This window comes from Hakea prostrata, chromosome 1, assembly GCF_041222555.1.
Source record: "Hakea prostrata isolate BN-2017 chromosome 1, UWA_Hpros_2, whole genome shotgun sequence".
Taxonomy (NCBI): domain Eukaryota; kingdom Viridiplantae; phylum Streptophyta; class Magnoliopsida; order Proteales; family Proteaceae; genus Hakea; species Hakea prostrata.
The window spans coordinates 70,924,393-70,948,129 of NC_142600.1; the positions used below are offsets into that span (position 1 = coordinate 70,924,393).

General features: G+C 39.4%; 1 protein-coding gene across 3 annotated transcripts in view; it reads right to left on the minus strand.

The window, feature by feature from the left end:
• LOC149029734 (histone-lysine N-methyltransferase ATX4-like) overlaps positions 1–22,118 on the minus strand; it is a 30,121-nt gene extending 8,003 nt beyond the window's left edge. The window contains exons 1-16 of one of the 3 annotated variants that reach the window (XM_089142072.1): positions 21,838–22,118; positions 20,202–21,530; positions 19,980–20,035; positions 19,683–19,896; positions 18,643–18,768; positions 18,466–18,534; positions 18,318–18,386; positions 18,105–18,196; positions 17,929–18,021; positions 12,663–12,798; positions 11,312–11,417; positions 11,090–11,189; positions 10,838–10,962; positions 10,071–10,216; positions 9,321–9,425; positions 2,771–2,835 (exon numbers count right to left, since the gene is read on the minus strand). In XM_089142072.1, the coding sequence (XP_088998198.1) occupies positions 2,771–2,835; positions 9,321–9,425; positions 10,071–10,216; positions 10,838–10,962; positions 11,090–11,189; positions 11,312–11,417; positions 12,663–12,798; positions 17,929–18,021; positions 18,105–18,196; positions 18,318–18,386; positions 18,466–18,534; positions 18,643–18,768; positions 19,683–19,896; positions 19,980–20,035; positions 20,202–21,212 (2,513 nt within the window). In that variant the 5' untranslated portion in view covers positions 21,213–21,530; positions 21,838–22,118. Of the gene's footprint in view, positions 1–2,770; positions 2,836–9,320; positions 9,426–10,070; positions 10,217–10,837; positions 10,963–11,089; positions 11,190–11,311; positions 11,418–12,662; positions 12,799–17,928; positions 18,022–18,104; positions 18,197–18,317; positions 18,387–18,465; positions 18,535–18,642; positions 18,769–19,682; positions 19,897–19,979; positions 20,036–20,201; positions 21,767–21,837 lie in introns of those variants that run through there. The other 2 variants (XM_089142071.1, XM_089142069.1) reach the window with 2 other exon arrangements.
• Positions 22,119–23,737: the final 1,619 nt, after the last annotated feature.

A 23,737-nucleotide genomic window follows, 5' to 3' on the forward strand; every position in this document is an offset into this window, starting at 1 on the left:
GGTTTTGAAGTTCCACTTCTTATCAAATATTTCTTTTCTATTTCCATTATGAGTTGTAATGCTGATTACCCATCTATTTATATCCCCTAGAGGAAAGAGTTAAGTATAGAATGGATATTTGGATTATTCCTAAGCTTTTCCTCCTACTCTTTTGAGTGTTCTGCTAATCTAGATACTAATTAGTATAGCCTAGGTAAGGACATGGTTCAAGGTCTCAAACTCTCACAAGACCTTGGTTTCCGGAGACTTAAGACAAGTTGACCTGCAAAATGAGGAGAAATAATCCATTTAAATACAAGGTTTCGAGATATCATGTCTCGACTCGACCCTCTCGGCTTGAGTTCTTTCCCGCTTGCTGTTTTTCAACTTTTAGCTAGATTTTCTCCAGAAAAGTGCTTAGATCTCCCCCTAGACTGCATCAGCACTCCATTTAGCTCATTTGCAACTAGTAATCAACAAGGATCCAGTGATTTTGAAGCCATTCTTCAAGCAAGGTGAGTTTCCTTCTCAAATTTCATTTTTTCAAATACTATGTTCTACATTAGGTTTCTCGATGTGGATTAAATGAATGTTGAACATATTTGCCCAATCTACATTTTCATGGAACCAAAATTAATTTATTTTTTGAATTGCTGGAATTAAAAACATATATTGTAAAAATTTAAAATTAAAATATCATGAAAAATACTTTCTTTTTCTTTTTTTTTTTTAAATTTTAGCAATATATGTTCAAGGAGCTGCTTAGTGACTTAGTTATCAATTTCATGTTACTCCTATACTCGTTGTATAACTTACAAATAAACCGACCTTGGAATTTCATCATTTAGAACCGTGAACAATTTAACATGTTTGATGTATCATTTGACTTTAAACATTTATGTATTCATTTATATCCAATAATAGTTGTCTATTTCATGTTTTATAAGTATGGATGTTCATTCCTTCAACATTTGGTTCCAAAGTTATGGTCTAGTTGGAACTCATATATACACTTGTTTCTCACAAATCTAAAGCCCACTGTGTTTAGAAGGCCTAAATTAGGCTACATACCAAACTCCAGCCCAATCTGACCCCTAAAACCCACCGACATGGCCCTCAAGTTCACTCCAGTTGACCCTAGAAATACAAGATCTCGGTTTTCTGGCAGGCCAAGATCTCAAACCATGGGTCAGGAACATCGGCAGTTCGAATTATTAAGGGTTCTTGGTGAAGACGAGAATATTCTGTTTTGGTTGAGGATTCAAACTACACTGATCCTTTTCAGTTCCGCTACAGAACATATACGGCTCCAATCCAGGTATCTGGCACCAGCATCCCCCTTTATATCACTACACCACCTCCCCCTCTCCCCAACCCCTTTTTCCTTGACTTCTAAAATTTCCTAAAACCCCGAGGGAAGAAAAAAAAATTCCATATCTTCCAATTTAATCATCCAAATCCAACCAAAGTTGGTGGATCCTATCCCTATATCATTACCTGCATCCCTCTCAAATTTCAGCCCTCCATTCAAAAAAATAAATAAATAATAAAGAACCAAGATTTAGGTTAATTTCCCGATTGAAATATCACCAAACTTGGAGGATCATCCATGTACATCTTTAAGTACATTCCTCAAAGTTTCATCTCCCATCCAATTAGTAGAAACTCTCATAGCATGTCCCAAGAAAATTACCCTATTTTTGCCCTATCTCAAACCCTAATTAAAAAATATTTTTGTTTATCATCTTTAGTGCTCGCTTAGCCAGCCCATTAGGAAATGAATCCTCAAGCCTTTAACCCTAGTCCATCACAACTTAATTATTTCAACCAATTCCAAGGAAGCACAATACCCCATGCGCCTACCAACCCTAACCAAAATTTTCAACGAACTCATTCTTGGATTCATTTGAGTTGGTTCTGAGCAAGATCTTGGAGGAACCAATTCCTAGTTGACCTTTCTCAATCTAGGACCATATCCTGTTAACTTCCAACTATTTCACCAGTCAATGATAAGGTATGCATTAGACGTTACCAAGCTTGGTGTGATGCGCAGAATAAAGGAATTTACTTGTGTTATTAGCACCAAAAAAAAAAAAATGTGGATCGCATTTAAAAACCAGTAAAGATATGATAGAGAAGTAAAAGTGGCTAAAGAGGAAAATGTTAAAGTACAGAATTACAAATGAATCTGCTCACAGGAAATTGGCGAGTTGCACCAATAAGCAAAAAGATGAGGGGCTGTAGATTCAGATGGTCAAAATGCATGCAAATAGAAGTCAAAGTCCACAATAAGGAATGATGCAGCACTTGCACCCCACCAAAAATAAAATGATGCAACACAAATCCAAGGTGGTAAAAGAAAAACTGGGGACCCAATTTGAACTGGTGAGACACATGACTACCTAACAGCTTCTATGAGTCCAAAAAGAGTGAAATTGAAACAGGATACATGCAGCAATCCAATTAGTTTGGATTAAGCTTAATTCATTTGATTACACTGGTAGTCAACCTAACAAATAAGTTGCACAAATTGCAGGTGTGTGCCTGTGTCTGCAAACTTGAGTTTTCGCAAATTTTAGTTCCATACAACTCACACGAGCACAAGCAAGACGATGCACGTATGCATGTCTTTATAAGCCAATCCAGGAGATCCATCAGAGGAATGTCAGGGACATTAATAGGCTACCTTCAGGTCCTCCCCACCAACCTCAGAATATGATCACTGTTCAGGTGTCTATTTACGAAAAATTAGGTAAAAACTAGCTGCTGTCACAAAACAGAAAAAATTTACCTGTGATAAGCACAATATGAGACCATTCTTGTGACCTGTCTCCCATTTTTCTCCAAGCAGTGCAACTGCAAGTTTAATAGTATAAGAAAAGAATCGAACTTGAGAGCCCTGTATCATTTTGCATCTCAAAACAAGAAATGCAGCTTAAGCATATACATGTCACTCTGTACAAAAGTCACACAATTACAAACCATATGGATATGATAGCTTAACTTATATACATTCATGTGATTGTTTGCTTCTAAATGTGGGATTTCCTTGAGCCTGTCGGTTCCATGGATTTCCCTGCCTCCCCTTTGTTTTAAAAAAGTTTCTGCAACTATTTTCCAGCACTTGAGTTCTATACGCATACAACCCTCTAAATTCTACAATTAATCAACATTCCTTCAACCTAAAAACCAACGATCAAGGCTTCAGATCTGACCCTGGTTGCAAGACTGAAATGTCAGTCAACTGACGGTTATGAGGCTCAAATGGCCAAACTAATTCCTGAAACTTCCAGGAAACCCTATTTTAGATCCCTTTATGCTAGCGATGCAAGTCAAACAGTGGAGAAGAAGTGACCAAAATAAATTCAGAATAAAGTAAGAAACATGAGTTACGGTTCACGAGAATCGTATCAGCCAGTATTTGCCTTGTTTAGGAATGATCTTAAGAAAAAATCTTGGGGCCATCGATCATCAAGTGCAGAATGGTTCTATCCTCATGCCATGATTTGAGATCTTGCGAGATATCTCGCTTTTTTCAAGTGAGACGAGATTCTCACAACTTGCTCGAGATTTTGCCTATCTTGCCATATCTCCCCAAATCTCACAAGAACTTTCAATTTTTGCGGATTTCTGTTGGATTTTCATTTGCAACTACTCTTAGCGCATTTACAACACCAAAGGAAGACCAATCATTCTATGCTTGTCTTATGAACTTATGGATTATGACTTATGAATTATAACTTATATAAAACTTCTAATGGTTGTATAATTTTATTATTCTATTCTCGAGAGTCGAGATTGTGATACTCATATGAATGCAATTCTAATGACATTTAAGTTATTTTCTGTACTTGATAGACTTGCTTTTCATTTATATGCATTAAAGGTTCTATATTACATGTTGTATAACCTTGCATTCCCCAATCTTACAGTATTTCGGTTTCACACTTAGGGTCGACTTAGAACTCATACTTAAGGTTGTTTTCTAACAAATCCAAGGCCAGTGTGTTTAGAAGGCCTAAATTTGACTAAGTTCCAAGTTTGAACCCAATCTTGATCGAGTTAGTGAGATCTCGGTCGAGATGTGGTCTTTTTTCTGGGCCAACTCGACGGCCTATCTCGGTTTTTTCAAGCGACGACATCCCTAACGAGAGCGAGTTCTTGAACCATCCCTCATGCCACCATAATTTAGTTTCAATTTGCAGTTTTACAAAGTTCTTTTTTTTTTTTTTTTTAAATTGCAAAAGAATCTTAGGTAGCTTCTAGTTTCAGTTATTACTATTTTCATTTTCTTCTCTAAAATTTAATGTATGGTAGCTAGATTTTTAATGATCCTCCTATTAGGGTTTGTTAGAATAAAGGCACTAATGGTATTTAAGGGTATTATGGGAAAAATAGGGAAACAAATAGGATCTTTGAGACTAGCACCCCAAGAGCTATTGAGTTAGCTTTTTGCATGTTTTTCTTCTCCTTTATAGTCTCTTCTTCTTCTTTCCCTGTTTTTGGTCTCTTATCTATGGGGTTCAACCCTTGAGTCTAAATAATGTAATGCCCTCTGTGAGAGGCCCAAGGCTGAGATAGCCTACCCTATCCCTTGCTCTTTTTCTTGTGCTCTATTTTCTGTTTGATTGTCTACCTTCAATTTTTTTCTCTACAATTGAGTGATTTGGTGAGGTATCAAAGCTACTATGGAGGTGCTTCACTGCTAAATATTAATTATATATTCTGTGGTGTACTCACAGTTCGAAGACTACATCTACCTGCAGTGTGCTGTTCTGAACTCTCCAAAGAGCCCCATGAATTGGTTTGCTACTGCATTATTAACTCTCCCATATTCTGTGTAAGTATTCTGTTATTTGGTTACTAAAATGCTGGTCTACTGTAACCTGTAGGTGTGTTAGTTTTCATCCTTTTCATCCTAGCACTTACTACATTGTTAAGAGTCAGAAATTTATACTAAAGAGAGAAACATTAAAAGCAAAAAGCATCCAGGTTGAACATGTCCTACCTCCAACCTGAACTAGAGGCAGAAATGAAGTCCAGCAAGCCTCCATTTGTCTCAAAGTTTTTGAGGCAGAATGGTCCTGAGGAGACCTCTTGCGGGCACATAAATATCAACCCAAAACAACCACCAAGAAGAGTATGGGATAGCTGAGACCAAACCTATTAGTAGAAGTCAAAACCAGAACAGGGATTGAACTTAATGTCACACCACAAGGAAGCTTCGGTTTTAAGTCCCAAAGGTATGAATTCTGATGCAGGACCCAAGCCCTTCAAGACACAAGAGGAAGGCCAAGAAAAGCCTGCAGGGTTGCGGCCATGCAGCACATTAGCTATTAATTTAGTTTCTACCTTAGTTCAATAGGGAATGGCAAGAGTGTAAATCTGTCCACTTTAAGGGGCATATTAATATAACATTAATTCAGTTAGTCATAAAGTGGCCAATGATTTGGGGACCAAGTCCATCTACAGGTCTGACTATAAAGACCTAATACTATTTCTAATTCCTAGATAGAAAATGTTTCTATCTTCAATTAGAGTCCACCTTGGGGTCCAAATCAAATTAGATCTCCAACATGTTATGTATAAATAAGCCCCTCCACTTGATGAGACGGCACCAGCATTGATATGATTAATAAAGCTTCACCATTTGAGTATCTTCTTGTGTTTTGCTGCTGCAATTCTGGTTTTGTTCATTTTTATCAGCAAATCCAAGATTGAAGAACTCTAAGTTCTAAGATGAGGCAAACCTAGATCTTTGCTGTGGCTGAAGGACAGCCTTTGACACCTCATCTCAATTGAATCCAAGCATTTTCCACCCAGGTATTTTGCAGCCTAACCCATCCCTCCTCTCTTTTCCTTTTGAATTCTGTTTCGAATTCCCAATCCCCAGTTTGAGCTACTCTTTCACCCCATAACAAGAAACTACACATCTCATCAACCATCCATCACAATCCTCCCAAACTCCAGCCACCAAATGATGTAACCCAGTGTCTGTGCCAGTCTTCAGGATCCTCCTCTAATGAACCCCAGCAGTTTAATTTTGCTGTTCTAGGTCTGTATTTCAGTCGAATTCTAAATGGACAGCAGCTGTAGTTGGTCAAATCTACCCTGCAGTTGTTGCTGGTTGAGTTCCAAGCCTTGGATTTAGGCATAGCGGAGGTCTAGGGTTAATTGGAGATGGGTTCTAGAGTTCAGCCAAGATGGGATTAAAGCTGAAATTAAAGAGAAGTACTCTGTTTTAACAGAGAAGTAATTGCAGAATTTCACAAGTTAGGGTTTGTACGTTCTAGGGTTGATTAGGGGATGGCCCAAGGGTTCAGTTAGGCTTAAATTAATTCTGTATTTGTTGTACTGTGAATTCAGAATTTATCCTAAGAGGCTAGGGATTTGAAAATAAGTTTCCTAGTTGGATTAGGACTCAGTATTCGATAGGGTCGGGTTAGAGGGGAGGTAGAGAAGGAGAAGGAGAAGGTAATCCTAGAAGAGTTTAGGGTTTGGTTGAGGTGTTTGGAAGTTATTAGAATTTTAGTGAAACTATGGTTTGGAGTTCCTCGAGGAAGAAGATGAATTGCAGAAAATTCTAAACTAATTGGGATGAAGGTCTATTGATGAAGATGGAACTAGGGATAAGACTAGGGGAGGGGTGCAATCTTAACAGAGGCTTTTAAAGTGAGGGGCTAGGGTATGGAAGGATGTAAGAAGGGGGAGAGTAATTGCTGCCATAGGGAACAAAGGGGGATGGGGGTAGCTTGTGCGAGGGTTTGGGGAGAGGAATAGGGTAGGGACTGCTGCTTACTTGGTTTGGGATGGTTCCTCTTAAGGATCTTCAAATTCCTTCAGTGATTTCAGGGCTGCCGCAAGCTTTGAAGATGGTACACAGAAATGAAATTGCAAAAAACTCTCAAAACCTAGGTCATGCTCTCTCTCCCATGACTCCAGGTCTTCCTTCAATGCTTGTTTTTTGTTCATTTAAAACTCATCTGTTGCCTTCCGTGCGCGCGCGCAGGGGGGGGTTGTGGTGGCTCCATTTATAACCATACTACATTGAAGGAAAATAACTAGGACTCCAGAACCAATTTGACTCAAGTTAGAAAACCTACTTCGACCCAACTTAGGGATTCCAATTACGACTCAACAACTTAAAGAAAAAGAACTCTTAAAACAATTAGAGGAGTCTTCTAGAGAACTCCTGAACAAAGATAACTTGCAAATTAAACAACCAACTTCCAGAAGGAATCCTACTTGAAAGTTGGATTCCAACTGGGACTCCTACTTGGACAAGGACTCTCTCTCCAACGAGGACTCTATCATAACTCATCAATGAATGATCAAATGATCAAATAAGAGTAGATCTAGAATTCTTTTAAGGGGTGGACTCTAACTAAGGGAGTCCCTCTCTAATTGGAATCCTAACCAAACTGGGACTCTTCAATAACTTGACCAAAACAAACCCAAACTCAAAGATAAAAGTAGCCAACACTTACCAGAGAAGAAATCATTCAACTCTTGTACAAACAGCGACATCTCCTAGCACAACGCCCCAGATCGTGAAGCCCTTCGAGAACCTTTGTTAGTTCTCTGCAGGAGCTCCCCAGATCGTGAAGCCCTTCGAGAACCTGTCAGTTCTCTGCAGTCGAAGCTCCTACTACCTCTGTCAAAACTAGGACTGTTGCCCCTTCCACAACTTCTGAAAGTCCTCCCTCCTTTAACCAATCCCTTTAAGAATCGTCGTTTCTCACTCCTAGACCTCGAGATTTGCCCTCCCTCTTCCGTGAAAAACTCACCTCTGAGCTCTCTATTAACCCTTCACCGCCTCTCCCTCTTTCCTCTTTGGTGAACGAAATACATAATTCACTCACTGAACCTCTGTCCTCCTCTCTTAACCTTATCCACGATCAAGCTGAACTTCCCATTTTACCCTCCCCAAATTACTCCATTTTGGGCCCTTCGCCCCATGGGCCCAACCTTATTAACCCATGGCCCTCTCCTCACTCTTTGCCCCATGGGCCTAACCTAATGAACTCCTTGGCCCATTCCTCTTATCCCCTCACTTGTTCCTCCTCCTCGGACCCCTCTTTCCTATCTTCAACCATTGATTTAAATCCTACAAAGCGCGCTACTGAGTCTCCTATCTCCCTCCATGCGCACAATCTTGACCGTTCTGGGTGTAGGAGTAATCGTCCTATTAAAGGGCACAACCCTTTTGGCGACGACTTCTTAATTGAGCACAAGTCATCCAAGAGGAAGAAGGAAAAGAAAAAATCTGCAAAATAGCTTTTTTGGGTCTCTGTTTGGCCCTTTTCTTTAGGCTATGTCGTAGTTGCTTTGTTTGTTCACTTTAGTGAATCCATGAAAAGAGTCTGTTCGCTTTAGCACCGCTTAAATTTCGCTACGTTTGCGCTCTTTCGGTTTTTTAATGCATTTATTTATTCATCCAAAAAAAAAATAGATATGAACTCCTAACAGCTGTCTGCATCTAACTAGCCTACTAGGGCACCAATAGAGGGGCTAAAATGACCAAAATACCCGGGGTCATATTCGCCCAGCTCTGGTATCATTTTTTTTATTATTATTATTATTTTTAACTATGTTCTACTTTACCTCTTTGGATGTGGATAAAATATACTTGAACTACATAGCTTCATCTAAGCTTGAGGAGGTGCTGGTGGAGCAGGAGTTGGAGGAGCTGCTTAGTGCCTCGTTGATTTTAGTCTAGTTACTCTTTGTTCTCCCATGGTGTAACTTAAGTACACCGATCTTGTCACGTAAGTGTGAGCATATTTGATGTATTGTTCGACTTTAAACCTTAATATATTCATTTATATCAAGTAATAGTAGTGTACTTTATGTTTCATAAGTATGCACGTTCATTTCTTCAGCGCATTGGGTTGACAGTTACAGTCGTGTTGTAACTCACATCTACACTTGTTTTCTCATAAATCTAAGACCACCACTGCATTTAGAAGGCCTAAAATAGGATAAATACCGACTTCCAGCCTAGGCTGAGTCCTAAACCCCACCAAAATTGGCCATCAAATTGGCTCAAGTTTAGCTGGCAAGAAATGCACCAATGAGATATCGGCTTTCTGGGCCACTGAGATCCCCATCGAGATTGAGATCTCAAACCATGCATATACTAATCTCTAATCTTCAGCTGTCACACACCTACAACTGTTAGAAGTCGTACCAGACAGTTAAAAGAGGATCACAAACATACACACACAAGCACTGATAGAAATATCGTGCAATTTTGACACCAGAATTTTTGCATGAAGCAGTATCCTATCCAAAAATCACACAAGTTCTATAGCATGGGTTAATCAGATTATGTAAATTACCTCCATGCGATACCCTGCCCTGGATGCGCACATTGCATGATAATACGTAGAACACTTGCAACACTGTGTGCAGGAACCATGCATTTGCTTACATATTACACAAACCTAGAGCCCACAGGAAACAAGAGAGGCACTTAAGAAGCCATTTGTTAAGCAATGAGAAATACATTATTCAGCTGAACTACCAAGTAACAGAGCGCAGAAAACAGAGTCATCAAAGAAGACATGTCGTTGCCACTAATGCCACGTGGCTTATTCAAGACAAACAATCATCAAGAAATATATACTAATTGCAAAAATTTTCTCTCTGTTTCAACAAATTGCAACTCTCAACACTTTAGTTAAGGAAATACTTGAAAACGTCCTGCAGAGAAAACTGGAGTAAAGCATGTGCAATATTTATTTATATAAAAGTCTACCAACTAACGTATCAGAATAAGCATAAACGACTACTTGAGTATAAACCTAACTTACCATGGACAGAGACAGAGACAGAGAGACAGGGCGTAGGTACAATATATCATCTTCCTAGGGTACTTTCTTTTCTGGTAAAATCTTTTCCAGCATATTTTGATGGTTATCTTTACGAGGAGGAAATCCATTTGAAAAAGCAAAATCGCCTTTTTCTCATTAAAACAAAAGCTTTATACTTCTTGAACATGTTACAAAAACATTTAACTATTTTCTAAAGCAACTCAAGGAGCCTAGAAACATTTGAAAACCAGGAGATTTCTTCTTTAATCTTTTTACCTTCACAAAAGAATGTGATGGAATACTCAAGATTCCAACAGCAGGTTCCATCTTTTCATCACTTGAGAAAGAAACTTCAGGTTGAAACCATGCACATGTCACATGAACCCAGAGATCATCAACATCAGATGGCTTTAGCGCACCCCCTGATGAAGGAAAAGTACGATTATGGTAACATCCTCAATTAGAAGTAACTGAAAAAAATTATTTCTTCTGGAAATAGAAAACTAACCTAAATTATAAACAGGTGAGAACTGGAAATTATAGTATTTACTAAACAATCATCCATAGAATATTAGTAGAGTGAAAAGGCAAGAAAATAAGATCGATTCCCAACAGAATTCTGAACTGCCTTCTATGTTAACCAACAACTTTATGTTGAAGCACCAAGAAAGTTACAAGCTCCAGTGAGTAAAAGAGTTTAAAGCATAAAGTAGTTCACATATGGACAGTCTAAAGGTTCAACAAACCTAGAACTACACTGGAAATATTAATCTGCAGAAGGCTCCCACCATTGCAGGATTAAAGGTGGCCATAATAAATGTAGCCTTACCCCTGCTTTCACAGAGAGGCTGTTACCAGACCTGAACCTGTGACCATTCGGTCAGAATGAAGCAACATTACCACAGAAATAAAGGAAACCCCCCCCCCCAACCACCAAAAAAAAAAAAAAACCCCACCTAACCAATGTAATCCAGAAGGAATAAATAATTCAAATTGATAAAAATGACCAAATCACAAACTTCAGCTAAATCTCAAGAACATGCCTTTCACAGGGCAAAGGCAACACTCGCGTTTTACATTGGGCGTTTCACATGCTCTGCAAACCCACGAAGTGAAATCACAAACATTTCTTGCTCCATAGCACTCTTGGTGGACTGCTATTTGACACCTGAATGCATCAAATTAATTAATATACATCTTTGGAAAAGAAAGAATCATTAGAAATCGAACAAAGAAATTATAATTCAGATTGATCCCAGATCATATCACTCTTGTAGACAATAGTAAAATAGTACCTGTTGCAGATTATAATTTTATTGTAATCCCAATCTTCGACCCATCTACAAATAGCACACCGTTCAGTTGTCCACTTGGCTTGTACAGGTTCGTAATTTTCTGTCATTGAAAAACAACTAAGTTAACCAGCTAAAGACCATGCAAAGGCATCTCAGATGTCTTACCTATAGCAACGATTGACAAGTCAGGAGAAGGCTCTGTGCTAGGATGAACAACTTTACCTTGCAAGAAATCAAGCAACTTCTGCTTCCGGACCTTCATAGATGGTCGTTTAAGTGGAGCAACAGAAACAAGTCCATGTGCATGATACTCTCCAATTTGCAGCATCTGAAGAAACAGAGGACATTAACAAACAAGAAATTCTACTGCACACACCATACCAGAAATTAATGAAAGGAAGAACCATTTGACAAACAGGGAAAGCACTGTCAACTATTCAAATAAAATAAAGAAAAAAAGCTAGAAAATTCAGCACCATCACAAACCCAATTCCATGGAGACACATATCCAAAGCCAATAGCAGTACTGAGACATTGAGTTTCATAGGTGAATCATGCATGTTTCATAGGTGTATTTGGATTAAGATTCCCATGACTTCACCTTTGTCAGCACTAAACAGTGCTCAAGTGAAGGATCAAGTTTGTTGTACCTATCTTATGTTATCCTATTTTGGCATATATTAGGTTCTGATGACAATACAGTAATGATGTACAAATAAACTCCTGCAACAATACGTTGACATCACCAGACACATGGATCAGGAACTGATGCTGTAAGAAAATCAAACCAGTTAAACCCATAATTATACCATGCAGCAGCTTTATAACTTGGATTGCATGGAAAAGAGTATCATTCAGGTCTTGGACAAAATAATACCAGCCGAGGATGTGTTTTGACTCAAGTAACATATGTGATTACCACTTGCTATCAGAATGTTCCTACACTTAATCGGTCGCATAGTTTACCATAATCTGTCACTATTGTAGAACCATTAATTTTGCCCTCGGCTAGGCTGAAATAACCATATACAACGAGTTAAAGATCTTATGTGTTACTATGCTTAGTTCACAAACAACTCAATCAATATCACATAATATGAATCATGAGGTCTAACTAAAAATTCTACAAATTATTTGGCTTCTATTTATGAAGAAACTAATGAAGCAGCCAATTACTGTGCAACAACAAAAATAAGCTTGTCATCTTATTTATGAATAGACAAATGAAGCAGTCAATTACTTGCAACAATGCAAAATAAGCTTCTCATCTCAAGACTCTCTTGAGTATTCAGTTAAACTTTCTGCCCACTGCCCAGAAACGCCACTCTAGTTCTCCAAAAATTCGTAATTGCTATTGTTGTTTTAGAGGTCTACCAGGATCAGATAAGACCAAGCTAAGCAACACTCTCCCCTCTCTCCTGAATTATTAAACGAAATGCTCGTGTGCTACAATCATCAATATCCAATACAAGAAGCAACTCGATGTAAATGTATCTACAAATAGAAGTATGCAAGCAAAGAAAAGAATAAAGTAGGATGCTGAGAATAACAAGAATTCATTTCAAGTACAAACCCATTGTTCCAGTGGTAGCATTGGACCTTTCACTTTAACACTAGTCTTCCAATTTTTTTTTTTGGAACCTGTATGTCGTTCCCAATCACTAAGTGAACGTTTCTCTGTTCCACATGAACCACACCTACAGACAACTCTGAAAAAGAGATCAAACAATAATTACCAAGTGAGAAGTTCTTTCACAAAGACAAAAAGAGGAGGATAAATGTGTCAAAATTTCAGCATTTACTTAAGTATAACCGCACCCAAACAAACCTATAAATGTCAGATCTACCGTTATTATTACTCAAAAAGTGAAAATAATGATTCAAACTCAACAAGTACACGCGAAAGATAGAAGAAACTAGTCCATGGCCTTCTATACTATGTACAAGAATGCATTATTCAAGAATCCCTCCCCCCTTTCAAACCACTCAAGTGAGACTTGGCTTTCAAATTCTTCCACCCCAGGGGAGGGATACCCAACCTAACCCCCTTATTGATGCCCAGATTCCCCGGACCTACATCTGTAGGATGCATGGTTTTCCAAGTTTTGACATTGCAATGCCCTCCCCACCCTCTACATGTCTAACAACATTTCAATCTAGAACGTTAGGGGGCTCAACTCCTAGCTAAATAAGTTGATGACAAGGTTGCACTCCGCTCTTCTAAGCCTCCCTCTGTGCCCTGCTCAAAAACCCATGTTCTTCGAGATAATGCCCGCTCCATGGCTTCGGTGATTGCCCTCTCAGTCCCTACTCACCAACTAAGACCACCCCATAGAGGCTGTAGTTGATTCTTTGGGACCCTGCCAAATTCCAAATTTCCTCTTCCCAATTCATCCATATCCATGTCTCTCTCCTTTCATCCCCCAGCCCCTTCCACCTAACAATAGTTTATGCTCTCAATTGGCCCCCTGCTTGTCTTCCCCTTGGGCAGATCCCTCTCCTCCCCTCCCCTCCTCCATCAATTTCCTTCCCTAGGTATCGGTGTAGATTTTAATGTGGTCAGATATAACGATGAAAAGTTGGGAGGCAACTCCATGGATTCTTCACTTGTTGATGACTTTGGAATTTGCCTAGAGGATGTTGGCATAACTGATCTTTGATGGTCAAGGGATCTCCTCTATGGCACCACTGAAGGTCCAATCTTAATCATACTACATCCAAATCGGATAGATTCCTCATAATGGCTTGGCTCTCCCTCTTTCCCACTTCCCATGCCACCTTCCCTCCCCCTAACCTTTTTTATCACTCCCATTGTCAACTTCATATTCAATCCTCTTCCTCTTTCAACCCTAAACCCTTCAAATTCTTTGTCATGAGGTCCTCCCACCCCTCCTTCCTCCCCTCGGGCCAGGAGGCCTGGAATAAGCCAATTAATTGCCACTCTCTCCCCCATTGTTGCTTTTACCAAATAGTTTCGGAATTCTAAGTTCGTCCTTAAACTTAGAATTTTTCCTCCTTTAGGAATATCTCTGCATGTGTCTCCTCTTTTCGTTCTAACCTCTCCTACACTCAATCCCTCCTCTAGTTGAACCCTTTTGACCTTGACCTCACTGACGAGGAAGAGTCCCTATTTGCTGAGCTGTCTTCCCTAAGCTCTCAAGAGGAAAGCTTCCCCCCTCAGAAGTCTAGGATCAAGTGGCTTGAGCTAGGAGACTCGAACTCCTCCTTTTCCAATTGCTCCCTCAAAGCTTGCCACAACTACAACTTGATCCTACCCTCCTCTCCACCAATGGTGTCAGGATTCTTGACGTTGAATGCATCGAGAGGGAGGTGGACTCCTTCTCCTCTCTCCTAGTGCCCCCCCCCCCCCCCGAGCCTCCGCTCACCCAAATACCATATTCCAATTAACAAATTTATCCCTGTCTCCCTCCTTGACTCCCTGTTGGCCTTCCAATGCCGAAATGCTTGCTACCAATAACTCCCATAAGCCCAATTGAGCTCCTGGCCCAAATGGCTTCAACATTAGATTCTTCAATGCTTCCTGTTGCTTTTTGGAAGATGATCTCATCAATGCAATTCGAACTTCTTTATTAACCCCTCCCAACTCTCTTCAATTAACCAAACCTTTCTGTCTCATCCCCAAGAAACCTGCTGCATCTTCCCTCTCTGACTTTCAGCCCATCTCCCTTTGTAATATCCTCTACAAGATCATTACAAAAATTCTGGCTAACCGCATTCATCTTGTCATCGCCCCCCTTGTTAGCAAAAACAAATATGCTTTCATTACAAGTAGAAGAATCACTAACAATATTCTCCTTTATGCCGAGATCATGCAGGGATTCCACCGCTTCTCTCACTCTCCGGCAACAATCTCCACAAAGCCTTCGACTCCATCCGTTGGGACTTCATCCTTGATGTCCTTGCCTCTATGCGGTTTCCTCTGCCTTTCATCTACTAGTTGCAGCTTGCATCTGGACCTCCCCCCCACCTCCCATTTCTCTGTTATCATTAATGGTTCCCTACTGGATTTTTCCCTCCACAGTGGGAATCTATGAAGGTTATCCCCTATCCCCTTCCTTTCTCTCTCAACCTCAAGGTCCTCTCTTACATCATCCAATCCAATACTAATTAGCATCTCATCTCTCCCATCCCTAAGTGCAAAGCTCTCAACCTCCCTCACCTTACCTTTTCAAACAATCTACTAATTTTTTGGAAAGTTTCTCCCATTCCTCAATCTCTTCCATCCTCCTCCCTTCCCCTCTTTAAATCCCTCCCTGGTCACCGTGTCAACCTGCAAAAGTCCCTTCTCTTCTTGGCAGGTGTCTCTGATTCTACTAAAGCTGCTTTCTTGCAAAATACTAGCTTCTCCTTTAGCATTTTCCCTATCTCCTATGCTAGTCTCCCCCTTATCCTGGGTTGCCTTACTTACCACCATTTCACCCCCATGCTTGATTAAATTCAAAAGAAACTCCAACTTTAGAAGGGTAGACTTCTCTCTTTTGCGGATAAGATGGTCTTATTAGACCATTCCTCCAATACTCCTAACTCTATTGGGGTGGTATCTCCTCCTTATCTAAAGCCACAATTCATGCTATAGAATCCCTCTTTCATTCATTTCTCTGAAGAGGTTAAGAATCTTCCAGGTTCCTTCAACCTATAACCGATCCTCTATCTATCACATTTCCGCAAAATTCAAGACTATAACTGTGTCAACTTGCTCAAGTCCATTTGGAAAATCTCCACCAAGCATGACTATATCTAGGTCAACTGAGTTTACCCCTACTTGTTGCGCAATGACTCCATTTGGACTGCCCTTCTCCCCCCTAACCCATACTAGATTTGAAGGAAACTCTTCCTTTAGACCCCTTACCCTCTCAGCAATTTCCACCCAAATTGCATATGGAGCTTCCACCTACTTCTGGCTTGACCCATGGCATCCTTTAGGTATGCTCTACAATCTCCTAGGTCCTCAAGAAGTCTATGCCTCTCGGATCTCTAAAGTCACCCTTCTCTTGGAATTTCATAACCGATAACTCTTTAATCCTCTCTCTCCCTCCCTTTTTGAGTCTCACTTACCTCGTATCTAACCCCCCCCCCCAAAAAAAAAAAAAAAAAAAAACCCATTCCCTAGACTATGTCACGTAGCTACCCACCCCTTCTAGCACCTTCACCACTTCATCCACGTGGAACCTTATCCACCACCCCTACTCCCCTATAGCTTGGCACCCTTTATTTTGGTTCAAAGACCACATTCCTCGCCAAGCCATCTCTACCTAGAGACATGGTTAGAGATCTTGCTTGAGATTTTTTTTTTTTAGCCTAGCGAGACTAGATCCCAAGCAAGCCCCAGAAAGAAAACTCAACCAGGATCTCGATTTGACCGAGATCTTGGTTTAACCAAGTTTTCTTTTTACATAACTCAAGTGGGACAGGACAAGATTCAGTCTTGTCTCGATCTCATCTTGCTCCTCTTGCCTCCCATGTCGCCAGTGAGCTCCTCAAGTTGGATTTGGGCCAGATTTTTTGCCTAATTCTCGCCGGATCATCACCTGCAACACTCCTAAGAAAGGTTTATCACATCTACAAGAAAACAAGATTAATCAAGGCCATTTAAAGTAGTTCTTCAACCGAGGTGAAATTTCACCCCAAAGAGTTGGTTGAATGACGTAGAGCTACCGGTAGAGGACTTGAAGGATGTGTTTGTGGTGGTAGTGGAGCTGGGCCTTGATTGATTTGAACTCACCTTCTTCTGTTATGAACTTATGATGGTTGTACTACTACATTCTCAGGAGTTGAGAATGCAGTGTTGTATACTCATATAGATGGACTTATGAACCATTTAAGTTATTTAACGTATCTTATCACTTGCTTCTCATTTATATCGTAATGATTGTGTATTTCACGTTTTATAACCTTGCACATTCATTCTTGCAGCATTTCAGTTTCAAACTTAGGGTTGAGCTATAACTCATACATAACGTTGTTTCCACACAAATCTAATGCCACCAATGTGTTTAGAAGGCCTAAAATAGGCTAAATATCAACTTTGATCTCAACCTAACCCTTAAACCCCCCCCCAAGAAGAGCCCTCGAGTACACTCGAGTTGGGCCCCGAAAATTTACCTGATCCCACCAACTCAAACAAGATCTCGGTTTTTCAAGGGCTAGACTGCCTTTAAGAGAGACATCTCAAACCATGCCAGGAGGGCCTTTAACCTTTGCCTCCCCACTTGGCCTTTCCTTATCCACCGGCACCTAAATGTCAATGCCAATTGCATCCTATGTTGGAACGACCCCAGAAATGCAGACCACCTTTTCTTCTCCTATTCCTTCTCCAGCTCCTTGTGGGCAAAAGCCATTGTCACCATTCGGCCTTGCTCCAGACTCTCCTTTGGATTCTCTATGGACTGCATTTGGTTTTCGAGACACTTCATTGGCAGTACTATATGTGATTTAGTTGGTAAATTGGCATTCAATGCCTTGATTTCTCACTTATGGTGGGAGCGAAATCTCAAAAGATGGACCTCCAACTCTAGATCTCTTGACTTGATTTGAAGAGCCATCTGTTTTGACATTTCCACTAATTATAGTCCTCCCCCACCCCAAAAGTTTTGGATACCCCAAGGAACAAGATAATTGTTGTCTCCACTCTTCCTTTTTGCCAACTAGTAGGTTGGAACCCCCCACCCCCCAACAAAAAAAAATTCCTCTCTCCTCTTCCATTTCTTGTACATTTTTTTCTCCCCTCTTGGGGCTTTGGCTATGTTTACTTTCATTCATCCAAATAGGAATTCATAGGAATACAAAATAAAATAAAAAAGACAGAGACTGATACTTACAAATGAAGACTTGGAATATATGTCCCTTCGATCCCACTGCACACAACAGTTATCTTGTCTGGAAGGAGTAATTGCCCAGTGTTTTTGTTAGATCTGTCCGACAAATTGAAAAATATTAAACCCTTATCATTCTGCTAAAGAAGGGGAAGAATTCAACAAGCAGTTCCAGATTGTACCTTTGTTTTGTCTCCCATATTTCTGAATCTGATAATTCAAAGTTAAATTTTGCTTTGCAATCAGGACAGTAATAGTCAGTATCTTCAAGATCCTTCGATGTGAAATATAACTAAAGTCAGAAACCTCATCTTTCATTCACTTTCAGGGAAGATCAATATTAGCAAACAAAAGCATGGAAGATAAACTAGTGTCAGCGTTAAATGATACCCAACCTTGAAAAGGTTACTGGAAATTTTGTCACATTCTGCATGGACCCAAACTTTACATCCATCACAGCGAACCTAATTTGGATAGGGGGGAAAAAAACTAGTTACTAAATCATAGTAATGACAAAATCCATTAGAATGTAGATTGGCTCACCCAACTCCCACCATCAGAGTGATGCCAGATCTTCTTGCATATGCCACAATATTGTTTTGATTTTAGCAACTGCAAAAAAAAAAAAAAAAAAAATTGACCCAAGAAGTGGCAAAACTGTGGGACATAAACAACAACCAAATTCAACGAAAACATCAAACTAAGACACTTTGCACAAACCGTAGTACAATGTTTGCATAAAAACCGGGAATTAAGGTCTGAACTCTTCTTTTTCTTCATAGTTTTCAGTATGCTCAAACCACAACCGTCACACAGTTGTGTCCCACTCTTCTTCTCAAGTATGTCCTGAATGGAAAGTAAGCTGGACTGGTAAACATAACTCGAATAGCCAAATCTTATGTGCCAAGTTATCGAGACATGCAATTATGCTCACACACACCCTCAAATGATGAAACAAATGAAGACAACACTCTCCAAAATCAACATTCAAATGAAAAATCAAAAGCTAGGTAAATTATGAGTTCTCAATTCTGACAAATGGACATAGTTCCCCCTTATATAAAAAGCTCCCCTAATGTAACACTAAGATCATGCACATGGTATGTCTTTAAGTTGTTCACAATGGGTCAAACTGTAGTCGTCAAGGTGCCACCTAGGCATCCAGGCTGATTTATGGGGGCATGGGCAGTTGCCGCCTTATAGTAGGGACTAGTTTAATTGGTATGGGACTAGCTGCCAGAATGCAAATTCCCATATTTATTAAAAAAAAAAGCATTCTAGCCCATTATCCTCCACCAAGCTACTTTGGGGAGAGATTTCAAGCTCCCTTGATTTAAGTTTACTTAAGCAAGATAGTGGTCAAATTCTATTCAGATCCAAATTTTAGCAATCACGTAACAGTTTCCTATTGAAGACCTGCAATTCCAAATGTAATTCAGAACTCGTACCTCCATATTTTGATTATTGCATCTTAGTAATCAACTTTAGAGAGTTTTTCTTGCCCAGTGTCAGAGGTTATGCAGTCAAATTAGCCAACTACTTCAATAACTAGGGGGCAAAGATAAGAGTTCATTGCATGCAGGGAGGAAGAGTTAAGAGAGAGGAGGTGCAACCCGTCCCTGGGCAGGAAACAGTCTTCCTTCGTTTAAGTAAAAATGCATAAAAATGACCCAGTTGTCATAAATTGTAATTGAGCTTTGAGAACATTGTGACGAGTCTCATGACCCACTTACAAGGAGACAGAACACAAGAGAACTTACCTTGTTCTGAGAGTTACATTCCTGATCCTGATTTGAATCAGTGGCCTCTTGAGCACATCTGAGAATAGACTGTTGGTAAGCCGGCTGTGCCACCAGCATGTTTGTCTCTTCTGTCAACACCTCTGTAAAACCATGTTCTGCCAGAAATGCCTCCTCTATAGCCATCCGGAAATCACTGGGCTTGCTCTTGTGCAACTGAGTCTGCCCCTGAAATCTGAATGAACCAATATTTCCCCTAAAGCACTTTCTTAATTGCAATTGAAAGTTCAACGTAACATAAAACTTATTTCTACGCACCTGTCCAGATAATCTATAAATGGAAAAATCATCCCATGCTTTACCCATGCATAGTCCTGCTCGTCACCAGTTGCAAAGAACCAAAATTTAACAAATTTCTGATACTGAAATGGTTATTCATTTCAATTGATCATAATGAGCATATCCTAGTAAGCAATAAAGCATGACAAGCATTGAAAGTAATCAAAGACAGAGTAAACGGGGGAAGGTTCAGTAGGTCACCCTTTCTACTCCACTTCCGGAGAATCCAAAGAACATCACACAAATTGCTCCGGCAACACAAGAATTCAATACTCTTTCAGGAGCTTGCAACATAGGATCAATGACTACAGCAGGCCACGCAGGATACCGCTTTCCCGATTTCGCCCAAACTATATCTCCAAGAACGAAGTCCTCCGGCCGATACATGCCCTTCCGTTTCTCATTGTTCTCCTTTACCGACCTATTTATGCATGTCACGTCGAAATTCCTGCTGGGCTCTTCCACAGTTATCGGGCGTGGAGACTTCTCAACTTCGTTCAGCGGCTCGTGAAGAGATGTAAGAGTGCTACGGGAGCTAGAATACTTCCGAATATTAAAACTCTTGAACCCCAAATGTCCCATTTCATCGTCTTCCTCCTCTTCTTCTTCTTCTCCTTCTTCTTCCTTGAACAATGGAGGAAGTATGGCCCTTTGCCACATGAATTTATCCTCCTTCAGTTGCTTTTTGGTGACCCGGTTACCGAATTTTGAAATTTTATAGTTAAATTTCTCCTTCTTAATTAATGGAGTCTCAGTTGTGAAGATGCGTTCAGGGGCACTGGTTTTAGTCTTCTCCTTCTTCCAAGGATCGAGAACAGAGTCGTTGAAACGAGAAGGGAGTACCTGAACGCGCCCTCGAGCCGTTTTGACTAGTGGTGGACGGAGAACTTCTGTATGATGATTCTTCACTCCCCAACCATCTCGTCTCCTCTGTTCAGATTCTACCTCGCCGGGGCAGTAGGAGACTTCACTGCACCAAGAAGCTGCGACACTGCTGAATTCCTCCCTGTCATAACCAAACCTTCGACGGAATCCAAAATCATTTAACGGAATTCTGCCGGCGGCAACCTCGCCAAGCAGATCAAGTGGGCAATATCCATTCGTCTTCCGTTTCTTTCGAACCCCTGGACTCTCGTCATCGTCAAAACCAGTACCCACTTTACACCTCTTGAGGGTAGGCATTTTGGATTTCAAATTCCGTTTGATAATCATCCTTGCTATAACCAATTAAACGATAACCAAAATTGAAACAAAAGCAAATCCTCCCTCGTTACTGAAAGCAAACCCTATCTCCGCCGGAATATCCTTGAATTAGGGATCGACCCAAAAGCGACGAAGTTCGACATTTTACGATACCGTTACCCGTTCAGAAACCAACCTTGTTCAGCACGGAAAAACGCATACCTCTCTTTATACACCAATACAAACTCAAAAGCGAACCAAAATCATCGCAAAAACACTCAATTCAGATAGCAGATCAAAACCTCTCTGCAGACTCAACTGACAGAAAGGGATTTCCCAACGAATGTGCTGAGATTAACAATGGAGAGAAGTTACATACATCAACGAAGGGTGAGAAACAAGTAATTTCAACAGAAGAGACAATAAAATAAACGATTTCACGATAATGAGACGAATTTGCAGAGACGAAATTTGGAAGGTTGAAGGATTAGGGGATCTGTGTGACCAGCTCCAAGCATCCAACTGCCTCTGCGTCGAGGGGAATACACGGGATTTCTAATATTAATTTATTCTCAGCCTTAATGAAAATAATATTAAAACATCAAAAAACCTTTTTCCAGGAAAAAGAATATAAAGGAAAAAAGAAGAATTTTACCAGTGTTGTGCATCACTGCATCGTCGTCCCTTATCAATTTTCTTGTTCGTTTTTTTCGTTTCCAAAATTGAAATCCAAAGTAAACTTAAAACGCATAGAAACAGCAGCATGAACTCAAGATAAGCAATTAGTGATACATCTTTAATTTTAAAAGTTGGTGACGGACTAATTCTACATTGTTAGATTTCCGTTCAAGTTCTTGTTACATTACCATTATCCAAATGAGTTCTCCCTCATTGTTTTAAGATGTTTGGAATCTTAAAGCCACTGCAAATGTCTATATGCTATGCAGAGTTCGATTTTCATGGTTGTAGCAGGCTACAAGCTTCGAAAGATTTATTTTGTGATTTACTCCAAAAAAAAACTGTAAAGCCGACACGAGTGTTTGAATTTTGGAGTTTGAGCATACATTAATGGGCCCCAGGAAATCTACCAACTATAACTGGATAAGGAATGTCAGTATGTTGGTTTGGTCCGGTTTAATCAGATTCAATTAGTTTCAGCCATTTGTTGCATGGCATAAAATTTCTTCCAAAGTCTAAAGAACCATGACCTTTGACCAAAAAAAAAAAAACCATGTCCATATTATATGGTACCATACCTTTAAGAGATATGTAGGTATAAGCCTAAGAGTTTTATTTTGTAATTATCTTCATTATATTAATTACTTTTGACTATCAACAACAATAATAATAAGTCTTGTCCCACTTAAATAGGTCAGCTAAATGAATTTTATGTCTTTGATAAAAAAAATTTCGAGAAAGATTTTGGTACAAGAAAAATACATTTACCAAAGGTTTTCTTTTTAGAAGATTAATATTTTTTTTCTAATAAATGGTAGCTTTATATTAGGGGATTATTATGAAACTATGAATTAACCATTTTGCCTTATAAGGGGCACTTTTGCTTATGGATGTCGATAAAGATTTTAAGGGTATCCATATCCTGACCGGAAAGTATCCATACCGTTCGCCACCAAATTCGTTTGTAATTGCTTATAGGATCGGAAATAATTTCGGATAAAAATTATTCGAGATTAAAGTATTTACTTTTTTTCTTTCTAATAAATGGTGACTTTTTATTAGGTTCGGATCGTGGGAAAAAATAAAATCATATAAAAATATAAGGATTAAACCATTTTGTCTTACAAGGGGCATTTACAGGCCTTTATTAATGTGGTCGTACCACCTCAAGTGACTCTTCTATAACTTATCATTTATAAAAATTACTCGTGGATAAGCTCTAATATGATTATTTTTTATCTTATCCTTTATAGTTTTGCTACTCATCTATCTTAGCATCTTCATTTGGTAATGTTAATTATTTAAATTTGACGATAATTTGGATTAATCCCACTTAAAATTTCCTAAATTCAATTAATTATAATCCAAATTCAATCATGTATTTTTCCTTCACTTGTGGAAAAACTAAAATTATATCTAATGTATGTCCACGCCTCCTTGCACGATTGCACCCACCATACTTGTTGGATCTTATAAAGTTGGTGATGTTTGTGGTATCTAGCATTAGCATTGGATGGATGCCAATGTAGACTTTATTATAATTCAACCATACAAAAGTACATGTATAGAATATATCAATTTAAGTGAGATAAAGTTGTGTTTTATTTCTAGGCAGATTAACCGATTGGCTAATCACCTAAAGGCTTGTTTGTTTACATGAATCCAGAGATTTCAAATCTCTAGATTCATGAATGCAAGATTTATACCGGTTTTGAAAATCTCTAGATTAATGAAATTTATAGATTCATCATTTTACATTGAAAACGTGAATTTGTAGATTTATGGGTATGGGGTGAAATCTAAAGATTTCATCTATACTATAAAAATGCTAAACATTTGCACATTCACAAAAATTACAAATGAATCCACATATTTCA